Source organism: Delphinapterus leucas, chromosome 4, assembly GCF_059928025.1.
Source record: "Delphinapterus leucas isolate spDelLeu-1000000601 "Yukka" chromosome 4, BTC_Dleu_Yukka2, whole genome shotgun sequence".
Taxonomy (NCBI): domain Eukaryota; kingdom Metazoa; phylum Chordata; class Mammalia; order Artiodactyla; family Monodontidae; genus Delphinapterus; species Delphinapterus leucas.
This window is the reverse complement of record NC_143132.1, coordinates 100416628-100440540: the sequence shown is the minus strand read 5'-3', so window position 1 is coordinate 100440540 and position 23913 is coordinate 100416628. Positions and strand designations below refer to the sequence as shown.

Genomic DNA, 23913 nt, shown 5'->3' with positions numbered 1-23913 from the left:
TCAATTTATCACATTGATTAATTTGGGTATATTGAAGAATCCTTGCTTTCCTGGGATAAACCCCACTTGATCATGGTGTATGATCATTTTAATGTGTTCTTGGATTCTGTCTGCCAGTATTTTTTGAGGATTTTTGCATCTATGTTCATCAGTGATGTTGGTCTGTAGTTTTCTTTCTCCGTGACATCTTTGTCTACTTTTGGTTTCAGGGTGATGGTGGCCTAATAGAATGAGTTTGTAAGTGTTCCTCCCTCTGCTATATTTTGGAAGAGTTTGTGAAGGATAGGTGTTAGCTCTTCTCTATAGTTTTTATGGAATTCGCCTGTGAAGCCATCTTGTTCTGGGCTTTTGTTTGTTGGAAGATTTTTAATCACAGTCTCAATTTCAGTGCTTGTGATTCATCTCTTTATATTTTTCATTTCTTCCCGGTTCAGTCTTCGAAGGTTGTGCTTTTCTCAGAATTTGTCCATTTCTTCCAGGTTGTCCAGTTTATTGTAGTAATCTCTCATGATCCTTCATATTTCTGCCATGTCAGTGTTACTTCTCCTTTTTCATTTCTAATTCTATTGATTTGAGTTTTTTCCTTTTCTTGATGACTCTGGTTAATGGTTTATCAATTTTGTTTATCTTCTCAGAGAACCACCTTTTAGTTCTTTTGATCTTTGCTATCTTTCCTTATTTCTTTTTCATTTATTTCTGATCTAATCTTTATGATTTCTTTCCTTCTTTCAACTTTGTAGGGTTTTTTTTGTTGTTGTTCTTCTTTCCCTAATTGCTTTAGGTGTAAGGTTAGATTGTTTATGTGAGATATTTCTTCTTTTTTGAGGTAGATTTCTCTTGCTATAAATTTCCCTGTTAGAACTGCTTTTGCTACATCCCATAGGTTTTGGGTCATCGTGTTTTCATTGTCATGTGTTTCTCGGTATTTTTTGATTTCATCTTTGATTTCTTCAGCGACCTTTGGGATATTTGGTAGCGTATTGTTTCACTTCCATGTGTTTTTTTTTTTTTTTTTTTTACAGTTGTTGTCTAATTGATATCTAATCTTGTAGCACTGTGGTTGGAAAAGATACTTAATATGATTTCAATTTTCTTAAATTGACCAAGGCTTGATCTGTGATCCAGGATATGATCTATCCTGGAAAATGTTCCATGAGTACTTGAGAAGAAAGTGTATTCTGTTGTTTTTTGGATGGAATGTCCTATAAATATCAATTAAGTCCATGTTGTTTAATGTATCATTTAAAGCTTGTGTTTCCTTATTTATTTTCATTTTGGATGATCTGTCCATTGATGAAAACGGAGTTTTAAAGTCTCCAATTATGATTGTGTTACTGTCGATTTCCCTTTTCATGGCTGTTAGTATTTGCCTTATGTATTAAGGTGCTCCTATGTTGGGGGCATAAATATTTACAATTGTTATATCTTCTACTTGGATAGATCCCTTGACTATTATGTTGTGACCTTCTCTGCCCCTTGTAATAGCCTTTATTTTTATATCTATTTTGTCTGATATGAGAATTGCTACTCCAGATTTCTTTTGATTTCCTTTTGCATGGTATATCTTTTTCCATCCCCTCACTTTCAGTCTTTATGTGTCTCAACAGTGTCTCTTGTAGAAAGCATATATACAGGTCTTGTTTTTTGTATCCATTCAGCTGGTCTATGTCTTTTGGGTGGAACATTTAATCCATTTACTTTTATGGTAGTTATTTATATATATGTTGCTATTACCATTTTCTCAATTGTTTTGGTTTTGTTATTGTAAGTATTTTCCTTCTCTGTGTTTCCTGCCTAGAGAAGTGCCTTCAGCATTTTTTGTAAAGCTGGTTTAGTGGTACTGAATTCTCTTAAGTTTTGCTTCCCTGTAAATGTTTTAATTTCTCTGTCGAATCTGAATGAGATCCTTGCTGGGTAGAGTAACCATGGTTGTAGGTTTTTCCTTTTCATCACTTTAAATATGTCCTGCCACTCCCTTCTGGCTTTCATAGTTTCTGCTGAAAGATCAGCTGTTAACCTTATGGGGATTCCTTTGTATGTTTTTTGTTGTTTTTCCCTTGCTGCTTTTAGCATTTTTTCTTTTCTATTTAATTTTTGATAGTTTGATTATTATGTGTCTTGATGTATTTCTCCTTGGATATATACTGTATGGGACTCTCTGTGCTTCCTGCACTTGATTGACTATTTCCTTTCCCATATTAGGGAAGTTTTCAACTATAATCTCTTCATATATTTTCTCAGTCCCGTTATTTTTATCTTCTTCTTCTGAGGCCCCTATAATTCAAATGTTGGTGTGTTTAATGTTGTCCCAGAGGTCTCTGAGACTGTCTTCAATTATTTTCATTCTTTTTTCTTTATACTGTTCTGAGGTAGTTATTTCTACTATTTTATCTTCCAGGTCACTTATCCATTCTTCTTCCTCAGTTATTCTGCTCTTCATTCCTTCCAGAGAATTTTTAATTTCATTTATTGTGTTGTTCATCATTGTTTGTTTGCTCTTCTGTTCTTCTAGGTCCTTGTTAAACTTTTTTTCTTCTTTCTCCATTCTATTTCCAGGATTTTGGATCATCTTTACTATGATTACTCTTAATTCTTTTTCAGGTAGACTGCCTATTTCCTCTTCATTTGTTTGGTCTGGTGGGTTTTTGCCTTGCTCCTTCATCTGCTGTGTGTTTCTTTGTCTTCTCAATTTGCTTAACTTACTATGCTTGCAGTCTCCTTTTCGCAGGCTGCAGGTTCGTAGTTCCCATTTTTTTTGGTGTCTGCTTCCAGTGGCTAAGTTTGGTTCACTGGATTGTGTATGCTTCCTGCTGGAGGGCACTAGTGCCTGTGTTCTGCTGGGCTAGGCTGGTACTTGCCTTTCTGGTGGGCAGTACCACGTCCAGTTGTGTGTTTTGGGGTGTCTGTGGCCTTATTATGATTTTAGGCAGCCTCTCTGCTAATGGCTGGGGTTGTGTTCCTGTCTTGCTAGTTGTTTGGCATGGGTTGTCTAGCACTGAAACTTGCTGGCCATTGGGTGGAGCTTGGTCTTCGTTTTGAGATGGAGATCTCTGGGAGAGCTCACACCATTTGTTATTATGTGGGGCTGGGAGGTCTCTGGTGGTCCTGTGTCCTGAGCTCAGCTCTCTCACCTCAGAGGCTCAAGCCTGACACCAGGCTGGAGCACCAAGACCCTGGTCTTCAACTTGCTGAGCCATCCTAGAGATTTTGGACTTGCCAGCCTCCATAACTGTGTGAGCCAAGTTCAGACACTGGATCAGCAGGCACCTTGATCTTGGATTTCCTGGTCTCAAGAACTTTTTCTTTTCCTTTGTGCTTAAGCCTAGTTTCACTTGTTTACAGGGGGCTCAATGCTGAGGCCTCACACCTGGCCCTTCAGACCAGAGTTCCTCCTATGAAACAACTGTGTTGACACCTCAGCTTAGGGTCCCATGTGCAGAAGCCTGAAATTCTTGTTTTTTAAAAATAAAGACTTGTTTTAGAAGCATCATTCTCTCAGGCCAATTGTGAATTTCATGCTTAGAGCACATATTCAGAGATACCAAACTGAATCAAAATTTGGAAGGAAATTTTCAATTTATGAATTAAAAAAGAATCAGTTTTATTCATATATCATGTAGTTCTTGATAACTAAGTTTCAAATTTGTGAAGATTAGTAAAAGAGGCGATGCTTTTAATGCCCTAATTTTTCACCATGAAAATATTATCTTTTGTTGCTTTCCTCCTCTTGTTATTTTCCGCTATATGTAAATTACCAAATATGTTTCTAGACAATAAATATTAAAGGGCTTTCTGAGTGAAATTGCACTTACTTCTCTGTGGCTATAGCCATACTGTATCCATAGAGGCTGTGAACATCATACTGTTTCCCCCAGTGTTGCACAGCATCCATGCAAATTGTTTTGGAATACAGGATTTTGTCAAGAATATCTTAGAAAAAAATATAAGAAATAATTTCTTAAGGAATATTTTGCCATTTTAAACTTTATAATCCTTATGTCATGTGCTATGTAATACCATATTTAGTTAAAAAGTAATGAAAGGCAACAATTTATGCTAAGTTCCAGTTGGGTCTTCACCCTTTACTCTTACTGATTAACAACTACATTTGCACTTACAATTATGAATACCCTGTTTCCTAACTTCAGTAATAAATAAATCATGGAGAAAATAGACTTTAACATGCATATATAAATATATATATATATATTTATTATAAATCATATAACTATAGACCCATTTGAAAGCTTTATAATTTATTTAAATATAACCTAATTCCACACATGTAGACCTGTTACACAATAACAAATCATTTAAATCTCTGTTTTTCAGTTTTTATTGTGCTTTAATTTGCAGGCTTATATTGTACTGTGATAATTATTGTTATCTTTCTTCAGATGTCCTTATAATAATCTACTCCCCTCAGAGCACTTCTTTTTCTTTGGTGAAATTTTTTTTACCGATTTTAATGATGAAAACATGCTTTTTGGAATAAGTGAGATGTAACTATTCACATCAAGTACATCTAATAACTGCAGAGACTTAAAGCAAAGTGCTCAAGGAAAAATTTTGATCACTTATGATTTCAAACAAATTTTATTTCTTTTCATTAATCATTTAATCATGGGCAGTTCATCAGAGGTAAAGACAAATCAATAATCTACACCAAAATTTAAAAACATGCTCCTTCTCTTAGACATAAATATTTTGGCCAGAAATAAAACAAAAAAGTAAACAAAATACCACAGTTATTTCAGGGTCTCAAAATTATATCAAAGTTTGTGATTTAGAAATATATGCTACAATTTAGCAGTAAATAAAGATAATTGTTCTCAATTAATGGTAAGGAGATGGTTAAATGAAATTTACCAGGAGTAAAAGCTGGGTAATTCAGTTTGTTGTCACTGCATCCTTTCTTTGAACCATGAATAAAGCTGGAAACTTCATTCATGTCCTGAATGGATATAAGATAAAGAACAGAAGATTTTAAGTAATTCTAAATCATATAAGCAGAAACTCTCTACTTGTTTGTAAATATTTTATCTTAGAAGACATATATAAGCTACCAACCTACAAACAAACTTGCTTAACTGTTCTCACTACTTGATTCCAAAATACTTCTAGCATGAACAAGTCATTATAGTGAGAAAAGTAATATTATTTGTTTTTTCATAAATGTATATACCAGATAACAGAAGGTATCTTAGGTGGGATTAAAGGATTTTTACAACCAAAATGTATGTGATTTACCTAGTTTTAATTATACATATAAAGCATTAATTATATTACATTACATTAAAAGTATTAAGCAACTGTCTTTTCTAAATAGTTGTATCAGTCTTCTCACTGTGAGCCTATCATTGTACATATTTTCAGCACATTCATTTATTCAACATAGTTTATTAATTTCAGCTGGCATTTATCTATTTTCTATGATGTGCCTTGCTAGCAGTTAGGCACAACACTTTTTGCTTAGCACACAGCTCCTACACTTTCATGAGAGAATGAAAGTGAAAAAAGTCAAAGAGCATTTTAGTATTCTAATGAAAATGGTCATGAGCTTATTGAATCCTTGGAAGAGTCTCAGGGAATCCTAGCACTCCTGGGCCACATTATGAGAACCAGTTATCTAAACATCTCTTGGAGTCAGAGTTGTGGGGTATTGTGTTTATGGATTTTCTTGCCTTGTAAACTGAGGCCCCCGTATTGTCTTGCTGTTTACTAGTTCTAGTCCATAACCAGTTAAGTAAAATCTTTGGACTAAAAAATATTATTCATATAAAATCATATATTACACTACACATGCTCAAGAAATGTGTATGTCTTTCTCCAACTCTGTTAATGGCACCAAAGAATTTTTGAGCCTTATTTCCCACATCTCTATAATACATTCTCTCTGCTCTCACAAAGGCATCACACTCATTCAAGTCCCTTGTTAATTTTGTTTTCCTCAGAAGTATATTCTCTTTATCACTCTTCCCTTCTCCCATCAAAATGATGCCCAGATGGAATTAATGTGAGAAATGAAGGCTGCTCAAGGGAGAAAAGAATAAATTTCTCATTGTGAAATAGATTTTTGTTTTCTTAATAGCCACAAAGGACAATTATGTAGTTATTCTAAAGTACATATTGGGGTTATTTTACTAAAATGACCTGATACATTATATTCAATCTTGTTGTCCTATGTTCAGTAAAATTAATACAAAGAAATACTATAGTTGTACAGCCAATAATTTTAGATGAACCTAAGTATTTTTTCTTCATGAATGTACCAACTGAATTAAATTCAAAAACAGCTTCAACTACTGAAACTCATAAATGGAACTGAGTTGCATTATTTTAAGTTTTAAGAGTCTTTTTCTAAACCATTTTATTACCTCTTGTATATAATATTCACCAAGGAAGTGCAAAGGCAAAACATTTAACTCTAAAATTAATGTTATTTTATTTGAACTAAGTATTTGCAAACTTGAAATAAAATTCACAAGCTCTTATAGCACTCACTCAAAATAGGCTTTATTTTATGTAATTTAAGAATAAATAAAAGAATTTAATAAATGTAATATAATAAAATAAAATAAAATTTAATCACTTTTACATGATTTTAACCATATTTAAAACAAATAAAGCATTTAATATTTGATTATTTTTTATTAAAATGTCTATTTGACAAGATTATATTATTAATAGGTTAAACTTACTACTCATAATTTAATAGAATTTATTTGTATGTCTTTTAATGTATTTTGTATTTTTGCTTCTTTCAAAATTCTGAAAATATTTTTCTCTAACCTATTCAAGGATTTAAGTGATGTTATGTTTATTTAATGTCATGTGAAAGTGAATTTGATTAGTATTGTCAATATTACAGCCAGTAGATTCAAGCATTGTAAGTCATGAAACAAAGGACTCAGTGGATTGATAGTAATAAGTACTCCTACAGTATCATTAAAATCATCTCAAGTCTAGTAATGACCATTTCTAGGAATTGTCAATACCATTTTTAGGAATATTTCTTTAAAATCTATTGAAAACTGTATAAAAATCTGGTGGCATTTCATAACTTCACTTTTAAACTAAATCTAAATAAAAATAACCCTATTTTCAAAGAAATTTTTAAATAATTGATTTTTTTCTAAGAATCCTATAAAATGTACAGATAATATATCCAATTAAGCCCCCAGTTATTTGGATATATGAATGTGTTTGGATATATCTTCTCAATGAATTTTAAGTTTCCCAAAACTATATGTTAAATTATTCGACTTCTTTATGGAAGAATTCTGCTTGTTAGATTTTAAAGAATAAAATCATAGTAACAACATGGTCACAAAAATATGCTTACTTTTTCAGAAAAATGAAAATATTCTTTGAATTTTAAAAATACTAACGTTCTTATTTTGAAATCACAGCATTAGTCTTAATTATACCAAATACAGTAGGCTTTTATTTTTCAAATATTAGGAGATTATCTTAAGAATGACACAAAAAAAGAGAATTCAACCATAATGTGTGTTTATATGCAAAAATCTATTTTTCAATTACAATTAAGCTCATATCATTTCCCAAAATTATTGTAATATTTAAACTTAAAACTTAAAAGCATTAGCATTGAATCTAAATTAAAAATCTAGAAAATTATAAAACTAAAAATTTGACATGAAAATAAAATTTCATCAGTTAAATAACGCTGCTTTACTATATATTCATTCTGTCAGAAAAAATAATCTGAAGAAAGAAAAAGAATTTGAGAAACAACCTAGCAGTAGGGTTTGGCAATTATTCAGGTAAGAGCCAGAGGCAGAATATTCACTGCTTATACATAGCATATATTAATTCAGTGATATTTAGTGAGCTTTGAGATCATACTGGTTATCATAAGCATTAGTCAAAATGCTTCTGCATTAGTATCATAACTACTCTGTTTTTCTCAGATGCTCCTCTTCTTCCCATCCCTCCCTCTCTTTGGAGATGAATCGTGTATTTCAGTCTTCAGTGGATGTAGGAAATGAAGTATATTCTCTATATATAGCACAATCAGATTCTTTTTCCCTATCCCTAAATGTCATTTATACTTGTAACTCTGCTCTAATGGATTCAAATTTTTCCTATACAAGAAAAAGAAAGAAAGAAATGAAAGAAAAATAAAGGAAAGAACGTACTTTTAATTTAAATTAAATAATATAACTGAAATTGGAGATAGAATTAAAAACAAAACGCAAGAGCAGATTGCAATTTTTTTTGTTATTTCTACCAGCAGCTAGGTATCATCACTGCAATCTCACTGATTTTGTGTCAAATAACAAAGCCTCTCCATCTTCATTCTATTACCTTCATAGGAATTCTGACGGCTATGCTAACCTTCTACTCAACTCCACGTTTTCATGATGATGCAAAATAAACACTTGTAATTGACTGAATAAATAAATAAATAATTTAAATAATGACTAAATTAATAATGAGAACTTTAGGAAAGTAGAGATACTGTGATCTAAACAATCAAAAAATTTAACTATTCTCAGATATCCATTATCTCTCCTTCCAAAATTCCGTACAGTTGTAATACCTTTGAAAAACATCCCTCATGTTCTCTCTGTGCTCAAGATTATTACATATTTTTTTCTGAAATATAGGATTCTGGGATCACCAAGTAGTTTCATTCCCCAAATATTGTTACAGTTTCCTTAACAAAAGACACTAAATCATTGACTATCATCAGTATTATTCTACATTATAAACCTTTTTTTTTTTTTTTTGCGGTATGGATGTGCAGGCTCAGCGGCCATGGCTCAAGAGTCTAGCTGCTCCGCGGCGTGTGGGATCTTCCTGGACTGGGGCACGAACCCGTGTTCCCTGAATCGGCAGGCGGACTCTCAACCACTGCACCACCAGGGAAGCCCTAAATTATAAACCTATCAGCAGGCATCAATAGCTACAGATATAAAACTTCATCCAAAGAAACTTTTAAAAATTAGTGTGTTGGGCTTCCCTGGTGGTGCAGTGGTTGAGAGTCCGCCTGCCGATGCAAGGGACACGGGTTCGTGTCCTGGTCCGGGAAGATCCCACATGCCGCGAAGCAGCTGGGCCCATGAGCCATGGCCGCTGAGCCTGTGCGTCCGGAGCCTGTGCTCCACAACGGGAGAGGCCACAACAGTGAGAGGCCCGCGTACCGAAAAAAAAAAAAAAAAATAGTGTTTTCCTTTAATAACTTTACCAGTAATCTAGGATATTATTTGTTTGTTGTTGTTGTTTACCTTGAGATAAAACACTTAACCTATTGCCAATTTTGATTTGTTCCACTTAATAACTTACTAAAAAGAAAGTTTCTAAAGGCTGAGAGCTTATTTAAGTTCATGTTGCTGCAATTGCTTGACTACTGCAGACTTTAGTAAAAGTTTTTGAAGTTGCACTACTATAGGCTAATCTCCAAATTTTGTTAACTCTTTTCAACATAAATTATTAGTCATAAAGGTACAACACCTTAGTGACAGAAATGAACTTTATCCTATAAAGTATATTACTGGATAAGAAAAATCTCAATTTACAGTTTTTGGTTTGTATTCTTTTTCTGACCCATGAACATGACAGGTATGATATTTATACATTCTAGAAAAATATAAGAACATTATTTTTATGTTCAATATGTTATAAAATATTTTTTGTCAACTTAATAATCATTTTTATGGAAAAATAATTCTGTGCTCATTGTCCAAAATCACAAGTCTAAAGTAACCACTTACAATCCAAAGTCCATCATAATTCACTTGTTGATGGAAAATACTGCATTCATTTGCCCACCATTCTATGCAGTTTGGATTAGTGAAATCAGGGTATACTGTTAATCCTGGCCATACCTGAAAGAATAGATCATTCACATATATACATAAATAAAAGGAAACATAAATAAATGAAAATTCAAAAATTAATGAAAAATCAAATTGAGTGAAGAAGAGTAAAAAATTATTGAAGTTATGACATTGTACTTCTTTATGTATATGTGATCCATGCACCATCTATATTTACAATAATCTCAGGTCTACTTTAAAGTTCATTTAAGGGAAAGTATTGATAGTTAAAATAAAGAGAGAGCGAGAACATGAAGCATTTAAGTTGGGAAAAATATAAGAATATGGGATGCAGCTGCTATTTTGACTTCACTAATTTATTTTGTAGCATCTAGTGGGTTAAGTTAAAAAACAAATAAACAAAAACTGTATAATATATTCATTGTCTGATAAAAGAAATTACATTAGTTCATTTCCAAAGATATTTGTTTCCAAGAAATTCAAGCAAAAGTATTCCTTGTGTATTTATTTTTATTTAACAAGTGTGAATATAACTTTTATTGTGTGCTGGGGACTGTTCCAAGTGCTTTTAGTTATTAATTCATTAAATCTTCATTAGAACTTTAGGAGATAGGTACTAATTTTATCATCACTTTACAGCTGAGCTAAGTAGTATAATTAAACCCATTTTACAGATGGGAAAAGTGATGAACAGAGAAGTTTTTCAAGGTCACACCGCTACTAAGTGGTACAGAAGGAATTCAAATCTAGGCAATCTCATATCTGATTCCACGCTATTAAACACTACATGTACTATGCTACCTCTTTATGATTTATGCTTCTTCAAATTATTTTACTTACTATTTAAAATAATGACATTCAACAAGAGGAATTCAATTTCAGGTATATTGGGATAAATAATATTGCTTTATATCCAAATTATGCATATTGACTATCTGATCTGTCCATATTCAATAGAACAGGTCATAACAAAATGTATTCTGTGAGATATTAATGGGCATTATGGGGAGGAATATTGTGTTTTGTTTCCTGATGGAGCTCATAATTATTTGAAGAAAACTTTCAGTAGTAATTTTAACTTTGATGAATGTGATGGTCAGGATATTATTTATTATTGTAAATAATTATTGTAAATAATATAATAATAATATTATTATTGTAAATAATAAAATGTTTTTATAAATTGATATTTTCTCCTGTTTTATTTCCTTTGATTAAATAACAGAAGTGGAATTATCAAGTCAATGTATCTAGAATCAGTATTTTTTTTGTTCCTTTGTTTTATTATTCAAGCAGAAAGTCAGAAAAATTATAATCATCCTCATCAGTTCACTCAGTCCCATGTAATTAATTGTTTTTATCTTGATCTTTTGTTCGCACTTTTATGAATTCATCAGTTTTCCATTAGAGTTCTGAAAATGCTTATTCATTCAGTTCAGCAGGATAGTCAGTTACCAGAAACCTGTACTTGTCAGAGTCTTATCCATGAATTCCTTGAAGATGAAACCCTTTCATAGGAACACTTTTGCAAAAGCAACAGAGTACACCCAGAACTGTCTGTAAATGACAAGACTTAAAAATGACCACCATTAAAGATTTGATGAAAGTTCATAATAATGTAATTGACAAGGAAATTTAGTTATTTCTGATATACATTTTAAGGTAATAACTAGAATTATGACTTATAACATTATACCAGAACATATAAGATTTTTAGGAATTTCATGTAATATCTGAAACATTTATATTAACATATTTCCATAAAAATAAACCAAAGAAAGTTTAGTTCTTTATTTGAATTTTATTTTATTTATTTTTTTATACAGCAGGTTCTTATTAGTCGTCAATTTTATACACATCAGTGTGTACATGTCAATCCCAAGCGCCCAATTCAGCACACCACCATCCCCACACTCCTGCGGCTTTCCCCCCTTGGCATCCATACGTTTGTTCTCTACATCTGTGACTCAACTTCTGCCCTGCAAACCAGTTCATCTGCACCATTTTTCTAGGTTCCACATACATGCGTTAATATATGATATTTGTTTTTCTCTTTCTGACTTACTTCACTCTGACAGTCTGTAGATCCAACCACGTCTCAACAAATGACTCAATTTCGTTCCTTTTTATGGCTGAGTAATATTCCATTGTATATAGGTACCACATCTTCTTTATCCATTCATCTGTTGCTGAGCATTTAGGTTGCTTCCATGACCTGGCTATTGTAAATAGTGCTGCAATGAACATTGGGGTGCATGTGTCTTTTTGAATTATGGTTTTCTCTGGGTATATGCCCAGTAGTGGGATTGCTGAATCATATGGTAATTCTATTTTTAGTTTTTTAAGGAACCTCCATACTGTTCTCCATAGTGGCTGTATCAATTTACATTCCCACCAAGAGTGCAAGAGGGTTCCATTTTCTCCACACCCTCTCCAGCATTTGTTGTGGATTTTCTGATGATGCCCACTCTAACTGGTGTGAGGTGATACCTCATTGTAGTTTTGATTTGCATTTCTCTAATAATTAGTGATGTTGAACAGCTTTTCATGTGCTTCTTGGCCATCTGTGTGTCTTCTTTGGAGAAAAGTCCATTTAGGTCTTCTGCCCATTTTTGGATTGGGTTGTTTGTTTTTTTAATATTGAGCTGCATGAGCTGTTTATATATTTTGGAGATTAATCCTGTCTGTTGATTCATTTGCAAACATTTTCTCCCATTCTGAGGGTTGTCTTCTCATCTTGTTTATGGTTTCCTTTGCTGTGCAAAAGCTTTTAAGTTTAGTTTCCTTAGGTCCAATTTGTATATTTTTGTTTTTATTTCCATTACTCTAGGAGGTGGGTCAAAAAAGATCTTGCTGTGATTTATGTCAAAGAGTGTTGTTCCTATGTTTTCCTCTAAGAGTTTTATAGTGTCTGGTCTTACATTTAGGTCTTAAACCCATTTTGAGTTTATTTTTGTGTATGGTGTCAGGGACTGTTCTAATTCCATTCTTTTACTGTAGCTGTCTTTTATGTAGCTGTCCAGTTTTCCCAGCACAACTTATTGATATTGAAGAGACTGTCTTTTCTCCATTGTATATCCTTGCCTCCTTGTCATAGATTAGTTGACCATAGGTGTGTGGGTTTATCTCTGGGCTTCCTATCTTGTTCCATTGATCTATGTTTCTGTTTTTGTGCCAGTACCATATTGTCTTGATTACTGTAGTTTTGCAGTGTAGTCTGAATTCACGGAGTCTGATTCCTCCAGCTCCGTTTTTTTCCCTCAAGACCGCTCTGGCTATTCGGCGTCTTTTGTGTCTCTGTACATATTTTAAGATTTTTTGTTCTAGTTCTGTAAAACATGCCATTGGTAATTTGATAGGGATTGCATTGAATCCATAGATTGTTTTGGGTAGTATAGTTATTTTCAAAATATTGATTCTTCCAATCCAAGAACATGGTATATCTCTCCATCTGTTGTTATCATCTTTAATTTCTTTCATCAGTGTCTTATAGTTTTCTGCATACAGGTCTTTTGTCTCCCTAGGTAGCTTTATTCCTAGGTATTATTTTCCATTTGTTGCAATGGTAAGTGGGAGTGTTTCCTGAATTGCTCTTTCAGATTTTGCATGATTAGTGTAGAGGAATGCAAGAAATTTCTGTGCATTAATTTTGTATCCTGCAACTTTACTAAATTCATTGATCAGCTCTAGTAGTTTTCTGGTGGCAATTTTAGGATTCTTTATGTATAATATCATGTCATCTGCAAACAGTGACAGTTTTACTTCTTTTCCAATTTTTATTTCTTTTTCTTCTCTGTTGCCGTGGTAGGACTTCCAAAACTATGTTGAATAATAGTGGTGAGAGTGGGCAACCTTGTCTTGTTCCTGATCTTAGAGGAAATGCTTTCAGTTTTTCACCATTGAGAATGATGTTTGCTGTGGGTTTGTCATATATTGTCTTTATTATGTTGAGGTAGGTTCCCTCTATGACCACTTTCTGGAGAGTTTTTATCATAAATTGGTGTTGGGTTCTGTCAAAAGCTTCTTCTGCATCTATTGAGATGATCATATGGTTTTTATTCTTCAATTTGTTAATGTGGTGTATCACATTGATTGATTTGCATATATTGAAGAATCCTTGCATCCCTGGGATAAATCCCACTTGATCATGGTGTATGATCCTTTTAATGTGTTGTTGGATTCAGTTGGCTAGTATTCTGTTGAGGATTTTTGTATCTATATTCATCAGTGATATTGGTCTGTAATTTTCTCTTTTTCTAGTATCTTTGTCTGGTTTTGGTATCAGGGTGATGGTAGCCTCATAGAATGAGTTTGGGAGAGTTCCTTCCTCCATAATTTTTTGGAAGAGTTTGAGAAAGATGGGTGTTAGCTCTTCTCTAAATGTTTGATAGAATTCACCTGTGAAGCCATCTAGTCCTGGACTTTTGTTTGTTGGAAGATTTTTAATCACAGTTTCAATTTCATTACTTGTGATTGGTCTGTTCACATTTTTTATTTCTTCCTGGTTCAGTCTTAGAAGGTTATACCTTTCTAAGAACTTGTCCATTTCTTCCTGGTTGTCCATTTTGTTGGCATAGAGTTGCTTGTAGTGTTCTCTTAGGATGCTTTGTATTTTTGCGGTGTCTGTTGTTATTTCGCCTTTTTCATTTTTAATTTTATTGATTTGAGTCCCCTCCGTCTTTTTCTTGATGATTCAGGCTAATGGTTTATCAATTTTGTTTTTCTTCTCAAAGAACCAGCTTTTCATTTTATTGATCTTTGCTATTGTTTTCTTAGTTTCTCTTTCATTTATTTTTGTTCTGATCTTTATGATTTCTTTCCTTCTGCTAACTTTGGGTTTTGTTTGTTCTTTTTTCTCTAGTTCCTTTTGTGTAAGGTTAGATTGTTTATTTGAGATTTTTCTTGTTTCTTGAGGTAGGCTTGTATAGCTATAAACTTCCCTCTTAGAACTGCTTTTGCTGCATCTCATGGGTTTTGGATCATCGTGTTTTCATTGTCATTTGTCTCTAGGTATTTTTTGATTTCCTCTTTGATTTCTCCAGTAATCTCTTGCTTATTTAGTAACGTATTGTTTAGCCTCCATGTGTTTGTGTTTTTTACGTTTTTTTCCCTGTAATTGATTTCAGGGAAATCAGCATTGTGGTCAGAAAAGATCCTTGGTTTGATTTCAATTTTCTTAAATTTACTTAGGCTTGATTTGTGACCCAAGATGTGATCTATCCTGGAGAATGTTCCATGTGCCCTTGAGAAGAAAGTGTAATCTGCTGTTTTGTGATGGAATGTCCTATAAATATCAATTAAATCTATCTGGTCTATTGTGTTATTTAAAGCTTCTGTTTCCTTGTTTATTTTCATTTTGGATGATCTGTCCATTCGTGTAAGTGAAGTGTTAAAGTTCCCCACTATTATTGTGTTACTGTCGATTTCCTGTTTTATAGCTGTTAGCAGTTGCCTTATGTATTGAGGTGCTCCTATGTTGGGTGCATATATATTTATAATTGTTGTATCTTCTTCTTGGATTGCTCCCTTGATCATTATGTAGTGTCCTTCCTTGTCTCTTGTAACATTTTTTATTTTAAAGTCTATTTTATCTGATATGAGTTTTTGATATGTCTTATAAAGTTGTCTCCAAAAGAATATTTGTTCTGGTTAAAAATTATGCCTTTTGGAGCTAGGCTGTTTCCTGACACTGCTCCTTATTAATTCTCTGACATGAGGAAAGTTACCTTACCTCTCTCAAATTCACTTTTTTCCACATGTAAAGTAATAATTTTAATCATAGCTATCTTATGATTTCATTGTGAAGATGTACACTATAAATCTTATTACCCAGCATTTAAGTACTCAGTTTATACATACAATTATTTTACATCAAATGATCAGAATTTTACAATAATCCAAATAATTTATCATACTTTTTACCATTAGTTTTGTTTATGTCACTGAAAATTATCTTTCTACAAAAACTGTTTTAGAGGTAATTGAAATATTTCCTCTAAAATTTCTCTATGCAGTTAAATATCAAATCCAGATTTGAAAGGAAATAAAATCACACACACACACACAAACTCACACACACACACACACTCAGAAACACCTTGATGTTGCACAACAGAAAATCTGAGCAACACAAACTTAATGAGTATCATGCTTTACCTCTCCAATAATTGCTGTAGTCCCATCTGACTCATTTACCCACACATTTTGTGCAGTTCCCCTTTCATAGGTTTCATATGCTGCTCCATTGGCACGTTTCTCTATGGAAATTGCAGGGTCCTAATAATTGAGAAAAGAAACTATAGAAAATCAATTAATTTACAAATGTGTAAATAGTAAAAATTAATATATATAATCAGTTATTACCAAGATGATGACATATTTCTGCCCATGGTCATGCAAATCTTGAACAAATTCAGGGAGGCCATTAAATGCAACTTGATCATAAGTAAAGTCTTTCTTGTCTTCCATATAGTCAATATCAGTGACCTGTGTATCCTGAAAATTAGCAGAGTATATTTCAATAAACAGTACTGAAAGAAGCCTCTAATCACCTCAACCTTTAAGTCCAAAGAATTTATATTATAAATATAATGATTAAAAAGTAAATGAACTTAGGGCTTCCCTGGTGGAGCAGTGGTTGAGAGTCTGCCTGCCGATGCAGGGGACACGGGTTCGTGCCCCGGTCTGGGAAGACCCCACATGCCGTGGAGCGGCTAGGCCCGTGAGCCATGGCCACTGAGCCTGCACATCCGGAGTCTGTGCTCCACAATGGGAGAGGCCACAACAGTGAGAGGCCCGCGTACCGCAAAAAAAAAAAAAAAAAAAAAAAAAGTAAATGAACTTAGATCTCTTTTATTTCACTAAAGACACAATGATATTGCTTATAAAACTAGTTTTTCTAATTCTAAAGTACAAAAGCATTAAATGATTATTCACATTTGTTTCAGTTATGATCACTGGGTATGTATTAGGTCAATATATATACATATATATATGTATATGTACATATATGGGTTCTTTGTATAAAAAACAAAACTGCACATTACATAAAATACATTAAAATTTTATTACATTAAAAAGTATATAAGCTCTAAAAATAAAGTATATTTAAAAAACTGACTATAATTTTGTTCACACTTCAACATGTGTTCTAGTGTAGTATAACTCATAATCAGTTCTCAAAATTCAGGTAGGCCTATACATTGCATATGGACATAATGTGTACTTTATCATTAAAAAAGCAGCTTAATAATTTATATTTATATCTATATGGTATATATGATAATCCTGACAATTTCCTACACTTATTATTATATGACAACATTTAACTTGAAATATATTCCCACAAACCCTTCATCCTACTTACAAATGGTATGCCAGCTTCCCGATTTCTTCGTACCACTTCTTTCACTACATCAAGTGACTTATAATTCCAGCGACTAAGTTGGAATCCAAGACTCCAATATGCTGGCATTGTTGGTCGTCCAATGAGCTTGAAGTAAATGGATATTTAATTAGTCTCAATAATGAATATTAGAAACAAATATTAATATGCTTCTTATTGTTACATCTCTAACACTGATTTGAGTTTAACTATATATTTTAAACAAAGATTTTGTGTCTGCATTCTAAATGTGTCCTGGATATTCTCTTAGAATTTTGTTATGAAACACTTAGCAAGTTTATGTTCTGTCACTCATCTTTTGTTAATTTTGTGTTAAAAAATCAGAAAGGTAGCACTTAAAAAAGTAGCATCTACAAAAGTATATTTTGCCCTGCATGGAAAGTTAAAAAAGAGAATAAAATAATAGCATTAAAGAGATTTGAGAAAAAGAAAATTGTCCCACCACACTCCCACTTCTTGTAGCAACAAAATGAATGAATGAATGAATGATCATCACATAAGAAAAAAATGATGTTTAAAAGTATACAATTTCTATTCCCTTGCATTTTGGCACTTATTTCTCTCTGAGTTTGCAAAAATATTAATAAAATATATTTCTACAAGAATCCCAGGCAGTTATTTCATAAGGTACTTATATTCCCATGTAGGACATTGGTTTCTTCCCTCCACCAAGGACCAAATGGGCCCTTCTCCTCCCACTCTCTGGTGGCCCAAGCAGGCTCACTGCAAACTCACAACAGAGCACCAGTGTCTCATCAAAACAGAGCACAGGATTTTGCACATGGAAAGATGAGTGCAACTGATATTAAGTTTTTTCACCAAAAACTAAGTATTAGGTTACATTAAGACAAATATCTTATTTGGCATGATGGGTTTTCTTTGGTTTAGGTATTTATATATATATGTTTATATATATGTATCTTTATGTAATATACATTTTTTTGGATCCATGATTTCTTCATCATATATGTCTAAAAAGTGCTATGGACAAGACGGGAATAAAGAGGCAGACCTACTAGGGAATGAACTTGAGGATATGGGGAGGGGGAAGGGTAAGCTGGGACAAAGTGAGAGAGTGGCATGGACATGTATACACTATCAAATGTAAAATAGATAGCTAGGGGGAAGCAACCGCATAGCACAGGGAGATCAGCTTGGTGCTCTGTGACCACCTAGAGAGGTGGGATAGTGAGGGTGGGAGGGAGGGAGACGCAAGAGGGAAGAGATATGGGGATATATGTGTATGTATAACTGATTCACTTTGTTATAAAGCAGAAACTAACACACTATTGTAAAACAATTATATTCCAATAAAGATGTTAAAAAATAGTGCTATGTAAAAAAAAATACTCAGGTTATTGTATTCTATTCAATTTAAGCATTAAATTAATTTTTAAAAACTTGGTATCAAATAAAAATCCCCCAAAACTCAGTATGTTTAAACTCTATTCATAAACACCTTATGTTCCATTGAACTCCTTTAAAGATTTGGACATGTGATTGAAATTTCTGTGTGTGTGTATGTATTATATGTATCACATAATTTATTTTCATAGAAGTGTATAAAACATATTTTATTACATATTATATTAATTTATGTACTATTCATCTTATACCTTATATGTATATATTATCTTTAAACCTTATGAAACGATCTAGTCATTCAAATGCATTATGTTTTAAATTTTGACATACTGGGACCACTAATGTATTAATTTATACAGAGAGGATAATTTGTTTTCCTTCAAACAAGAAGTAGTTTCTTTTGTCTCTCTCTACATAATTTGAGCCCCATTGAAATGCAGCAGTGATTAATAGTGCTATATTCTATACAAGTCATTTATCTTATTCTTTAAATTCAAGCTTCTACAAGTCTGCCCATAAAATGATGTATGCTAGTGGACTGCTATATCACATGAATGCTGCATTCTCATGTCAAACATGACTCAAACTCAACTACTGCTGACCACAGACTTTACCCAGCATGTAATAGACAACTATCCCAACTAATACTTCACAAATAAAATATCAAATTCTTACAAAAATGTGCTGTCCCCTCTTTTGATGGTGTGATAACTGTATATAATAACCATGATTTCATATTATAGAGACTGTAAATCTTGTTGCCTTTCTGAAATTCACATTTATGAACAGCAATTTGGGAACTGCTAGACATTGTAAATTATTCAATTGTGTAAAACCCTACCTACACTTATTTCAGGTTTTTAGATCCTAACTAAAGTTTTTGATAGTAATTGCTTCTCTTTTGAGATCATTTTGAAAATGGGACTTATATGTCAAGAGATTTATCAATAAAATAAGATGTTATAAATAGGACTATTCTTAAATCTTGTATCTATAAAAATGATTTTTCATAATAACACCAGAAATTATATACACTAACAAGTCACAGGAGAACAATTTACATGGGAGAAACGTCTAGAATTAGGCTCAAAATAAGCCTTGGATGCCTCAACTTTCTAAGGTCCATCTTGGGCTTAGGCACACTAAGATGCTATTTAATAGGTAAATGAGAGTTGTTTAGACATAACCTCAAGAAGTTAAGACTTCAGACTATGTTTCAATATCTGTCCTTCTAAGTCTGAGTGCCAGAGCCAATTTTCCTGGAATTTACCTATGGTACATTAACAGCAAGTTTCACTAGCCTTCCTCATAACTCACTTGCCTCTAAGATTCTTATCAAAGGGATGTATGACCTATATGGCCATTACGTATCCTCAGACTTGAAGATAAGATACTTCCTTTTGTTTTATCCCACCAAAGAAGGTCATGAATAAGTAAAGATTTAATATGCAACATCTCAAAGGAATCCAACTACTGAACTCACCTACCTAGAAGCAAGAAACAACTTGATATCTGAAATGTAGACATCTAAATATACCTAGGTGTCACTGTATAACAAAAACAAAAATAAAAACCACTTTCTCATATCTGAAAAATGGTACGGTTTAAAAATATATTTAGCTAAAAGGCCTCAAATATCTTAGCTAAAATCATTTTAATATGTAGACATGTTTGAAAGTATGGTAGAAAAAAATTTATAAAATAAACCTGAAACACACCTCTTGATACTGTTGAACTACTTGTTCTGGAGTATCTCCTAGAAAAATGTAAAAGTCCAGAATGCCACCTGTAACTCTGTAAGTTACTATTGGAGTAGGCTGGATGAAAATCTCTACAAAACAAAAATTGGAGAAGCATATGTAAATAGTAAACATGTACATGTGATAAAATAATTGCAATGTCTATTTAAAGTACTTTGTATTAATCACATAGTTTTACAGTTTTTTTAAATGATTAAGATAAGGTATTGAAGATAAGAATATAGGAGAAAAGTGGAATGCCACCATACATGAGGTTTAAGATAGGATATTCCAGAGCTGCCTTTTACAGATGTTGGCAAAAGCTCCTCTAGAAACTGCTTAGCAGGGGATAGAGGATACATCTTTTTACAACAAAAAGATTTCTTTTCAAAATTGCATTTCAATTAGTTATTTTAATTGAAGATTCTGTGAAAGATCATATTATCACATGTTGATTTCTAAGAAAAAAACTACATAGGTTTTTAATTTGTCTATATGCAAGACATAGTAATTGTCTGTATAACCATATGGTATACAGCTCTTGCTTGAATTTTTGTAGTTTTTACTATCACTGATTCACCTATCCAATTGAGGTATTGCATTATTCACAACATTAAAAAACAAAAGGTTCTACACTACCTGAATTATGATAAACTTAAAAAAAAATCATTCTTCCTTCTTTTTATCCCCATATAGACCTTTCTCTTTTTTATCTGGAGTGACATATTAACTTATCTTAACAAATAAGGCTATGTGAATGGGAATATTCATTTGCATGGATGTGTTCAGTGTTCCTCTGCAGGGAAACTGAAGTGCCCGAATATCACAATACAGCATACTTTCCCCCAGACAGAAGCACAGATATGCAAAAATCCATGTCTCACTAACTACAAAACATGCTTATAATAATTTCACCTTCTAAATCAGTAAAAACAAAGTTTACTCTGGTATACAATACCTATGATTGGAATAAAGAAAGCAGTTAAAACATTTCAAGTCTCATTTAAATATATTATCAGATAAATTACTCTTACCCATTGCATTGCTGTTCATTAAGAAAACACCAAATGACTTTCCAGAAGTATCTTCAATGCACATGAAGAATGTTTGATGGCCATATAAATTATTATTATTCTATAAGGCATAAATTTATTTAAAATAAAAAGATTATACACTGAAAATGGACTTTATGGACTCCAATTTATTCTTGTAATTTACTCTTCATATTTAACTTACTCCCATACTCCTATAACAATTTTCTCTATATAAGTACCATATGAAATATTGTAGCACAAAAAACATTGAACCTATTTTAATTATTAATACATTAAGATATAAATATATAACTATATATTATACTATTAATAGTTTACTTTCCTTTATGTTTTATTATGATTAAATGAGTTTTTATAAGATATTAATCAACTATACTTCAATTTTAAAAAAAAGCTGTCTGTGATAGGGTAATAGCATGCTTATCCATTATGTCTCATGTATGCCCAAGGTATCGCAGGGAATTCCAAAATGATGTCCACCCTCATAGAACTTTTGCAGTACAGTGGTTGAGAGCTGATGAGTAGATGAAGTGGTGGAGGAAAATTGGAAATGAACTAAAAAAGTGAAAGAAGAAAGGCTTCTTGACTGATTGGGTATGGAAGTTCAAAGGAAAGATGTATGAAAATAGCTATGAGGTATTTATTAGCCTGGTGTTTATTATAGACAGTGATGCTGTAAACAAAGATTGGCAAAATTTATTAATATTTTTGTATGAAATGAGGGTCTTTAAAACAATAACTCACATTCATTTTGAGGAATGAAAGCGCATCAGCATTTAAAAAATCATTAACATTTGACTCAAAGCAATCATGAATGAATAAAAAAAGAGTTTTTTTAATGGTATGGTCTTTGTCCCGAAGAGTCACATATTCCAGAAGTACAGACAAATGTATATACAAATAATACACTGTGATGGTTATCATATTAAAATATGAATAAAGGGTTAGAAAGTAAAGATTAATTCTGCATGGAGGAGTTTGGGAAAAGTTATTATGAGGTGAAACCAACCGAACTATCAATGACTTGTATAAATGATAAAGAACTTCAAGGTTTAGCACGTACAAAGAGAACCAAGCTCTTGTGAAAATATGTGAACTTAAGATGATCATATGTTATGGTAAAGGAAAAAGTGGGTATAGATGCAGGACATGATGTTCAATAGATAGGCAGACACCATATCATACGAAGCCATGTAGAACAAGGTGTTTGGAATTATTCTTGTGCAATAACTAACCCTTGATAGGTTTAAGTACAAGAGTGGAATGATAAAATATAAAAGTGAAAATCAAAAGAAAACATTCATAAATTGAAAATATCTTTTTAAATATTCATAAAATCAGTTGTTCACTTAATTATTTTAGGACTTTGATATCAATCCTCACCCCTAAAGTAAACAAGCTTCTGGAATGTGTATCACTGACATCAAATAAATGATGGTTTCAAATAGGCTAAAATTATCCTCAAATATACCTATTTTATCTATAACAAGAAAGAGAGTGGCTTACATCACCAGGAAGTTGATCCCGAGTAAAAATTGGCCATGTTTTCCAATATAAATCATGACGAAATCTCTTATGAATATGTTCCCCAATACCATAAATATATTCACTGGAAAGTCTGGCTGAGATCTGTAAATACTGGTCAGAGTATACCAGTGGACCAATGCTGGTGTCAAACCTGTAGTATGAAATAAATAAATAAATGAGCTAGAAACATATAAAATGTTCTACTAAATACAGGTCTATATTATCATCCAGAATATTTCATTTTAAATATGTCAGTCTTTAGCTGTGATCAATTCTTAGTAACACATGAATTTTATACCATAACCAGAACTTGTTAATTCCATCAACACAATTTGTTTCATCATCATCAATATGATTCTTCACATGCATTCTCTCCTTTTATCTTCACCAAAATCCTAAAGCATAACTACCATTAAAAATTTCATTTCACAAATGACACAAATTGGACAGATTTATTCATGTTTTCAAGGTTAGGCAGCAGAGCCAAATTTCAGACATAGTTCTGCTTTGCTACAGAGACAGAGTTTTAAAATACAGTACTATACTGGTTTCTGCACCTCTAATATACATATTAAAATTAAGTTCAAAATTATTTTTCCAAAAACAGAAAGGTTACATGTTTTATGCATATCAAATATATACTATGAGAAATGTTAAACAGCATTTCTTTTGTGATTTAACATAAACTCAATAACAAGTTATTAAAATATATTTACAGAAAATAATTGCTGAGATTCAGTCTTGACAATTATTTAATTAAACTTTCTTGGAGATTCAAGGGTTATAATCTTGAAAATTATTAAATTCTTTGCAACAAGTATCCCTCAAAATACATTTATAATGAAGGCATTCAGGTAATATTTAAATTAATATATGTATAGTAATTTAAATTTATTATATGTTAATATATACTCAATTTAATTTCATACATATATATGAAAAATCCTCTAATTGTACTATGGAAATTCATCACTCTCTGCTTAGTAACTATTTGATGCTACAAATTGACAACAGAA

The 23913-nt window shown here is 32.3% G+C and overlaps 1 protein-coding gene across 1 annotated transcript in view; it reads right to left on the bottom strand.

Moving 5' to 3' along the window:
- SI (sucrase-isomaltase) overlaps positions 1 to 23913 on the bottom strand; it is a 100354-nt gene that overhangs the window by 64492 nt on the left and 11949 nt on the right. The window contains exons 6-14 of the mRNA XM_089910924.1: positions 22877 to 23048; positions 21350 to 21449; positions 20295 to 20407; positions 17173 to 17298; positions 16170 to 16301; positions 15963 to 16082; positions 9741 to 9854; positions 4870 to 4954; positions 3813 to 3930 (exon numbers count right to left, since the gene is read on the bottom strand). Of these exons, the coding sequence (XP_089767050.1) occupies positions 3813 to 3930; positions 4870 to 4954; positions 9741 to 9854; positions 15963 to 16082; positions 16170 to 16301; positions 17173 to 17298; positions 20295 to 20407; positions 21350 to 21449; positions 22877 to 23048 (1080 nt within the window). The remainder of the gene's footprint in view (positions 1 to 3812; positions 3931 to 4869; positions 4955 to 9740; positions 9855 to 15962; positions 16083 to 16169; positions 16302 to 17172; positions 17299 to 20294; positions 20408 to 21349; positions 21450 to 22876; positions 23049 to 23913) is intronic.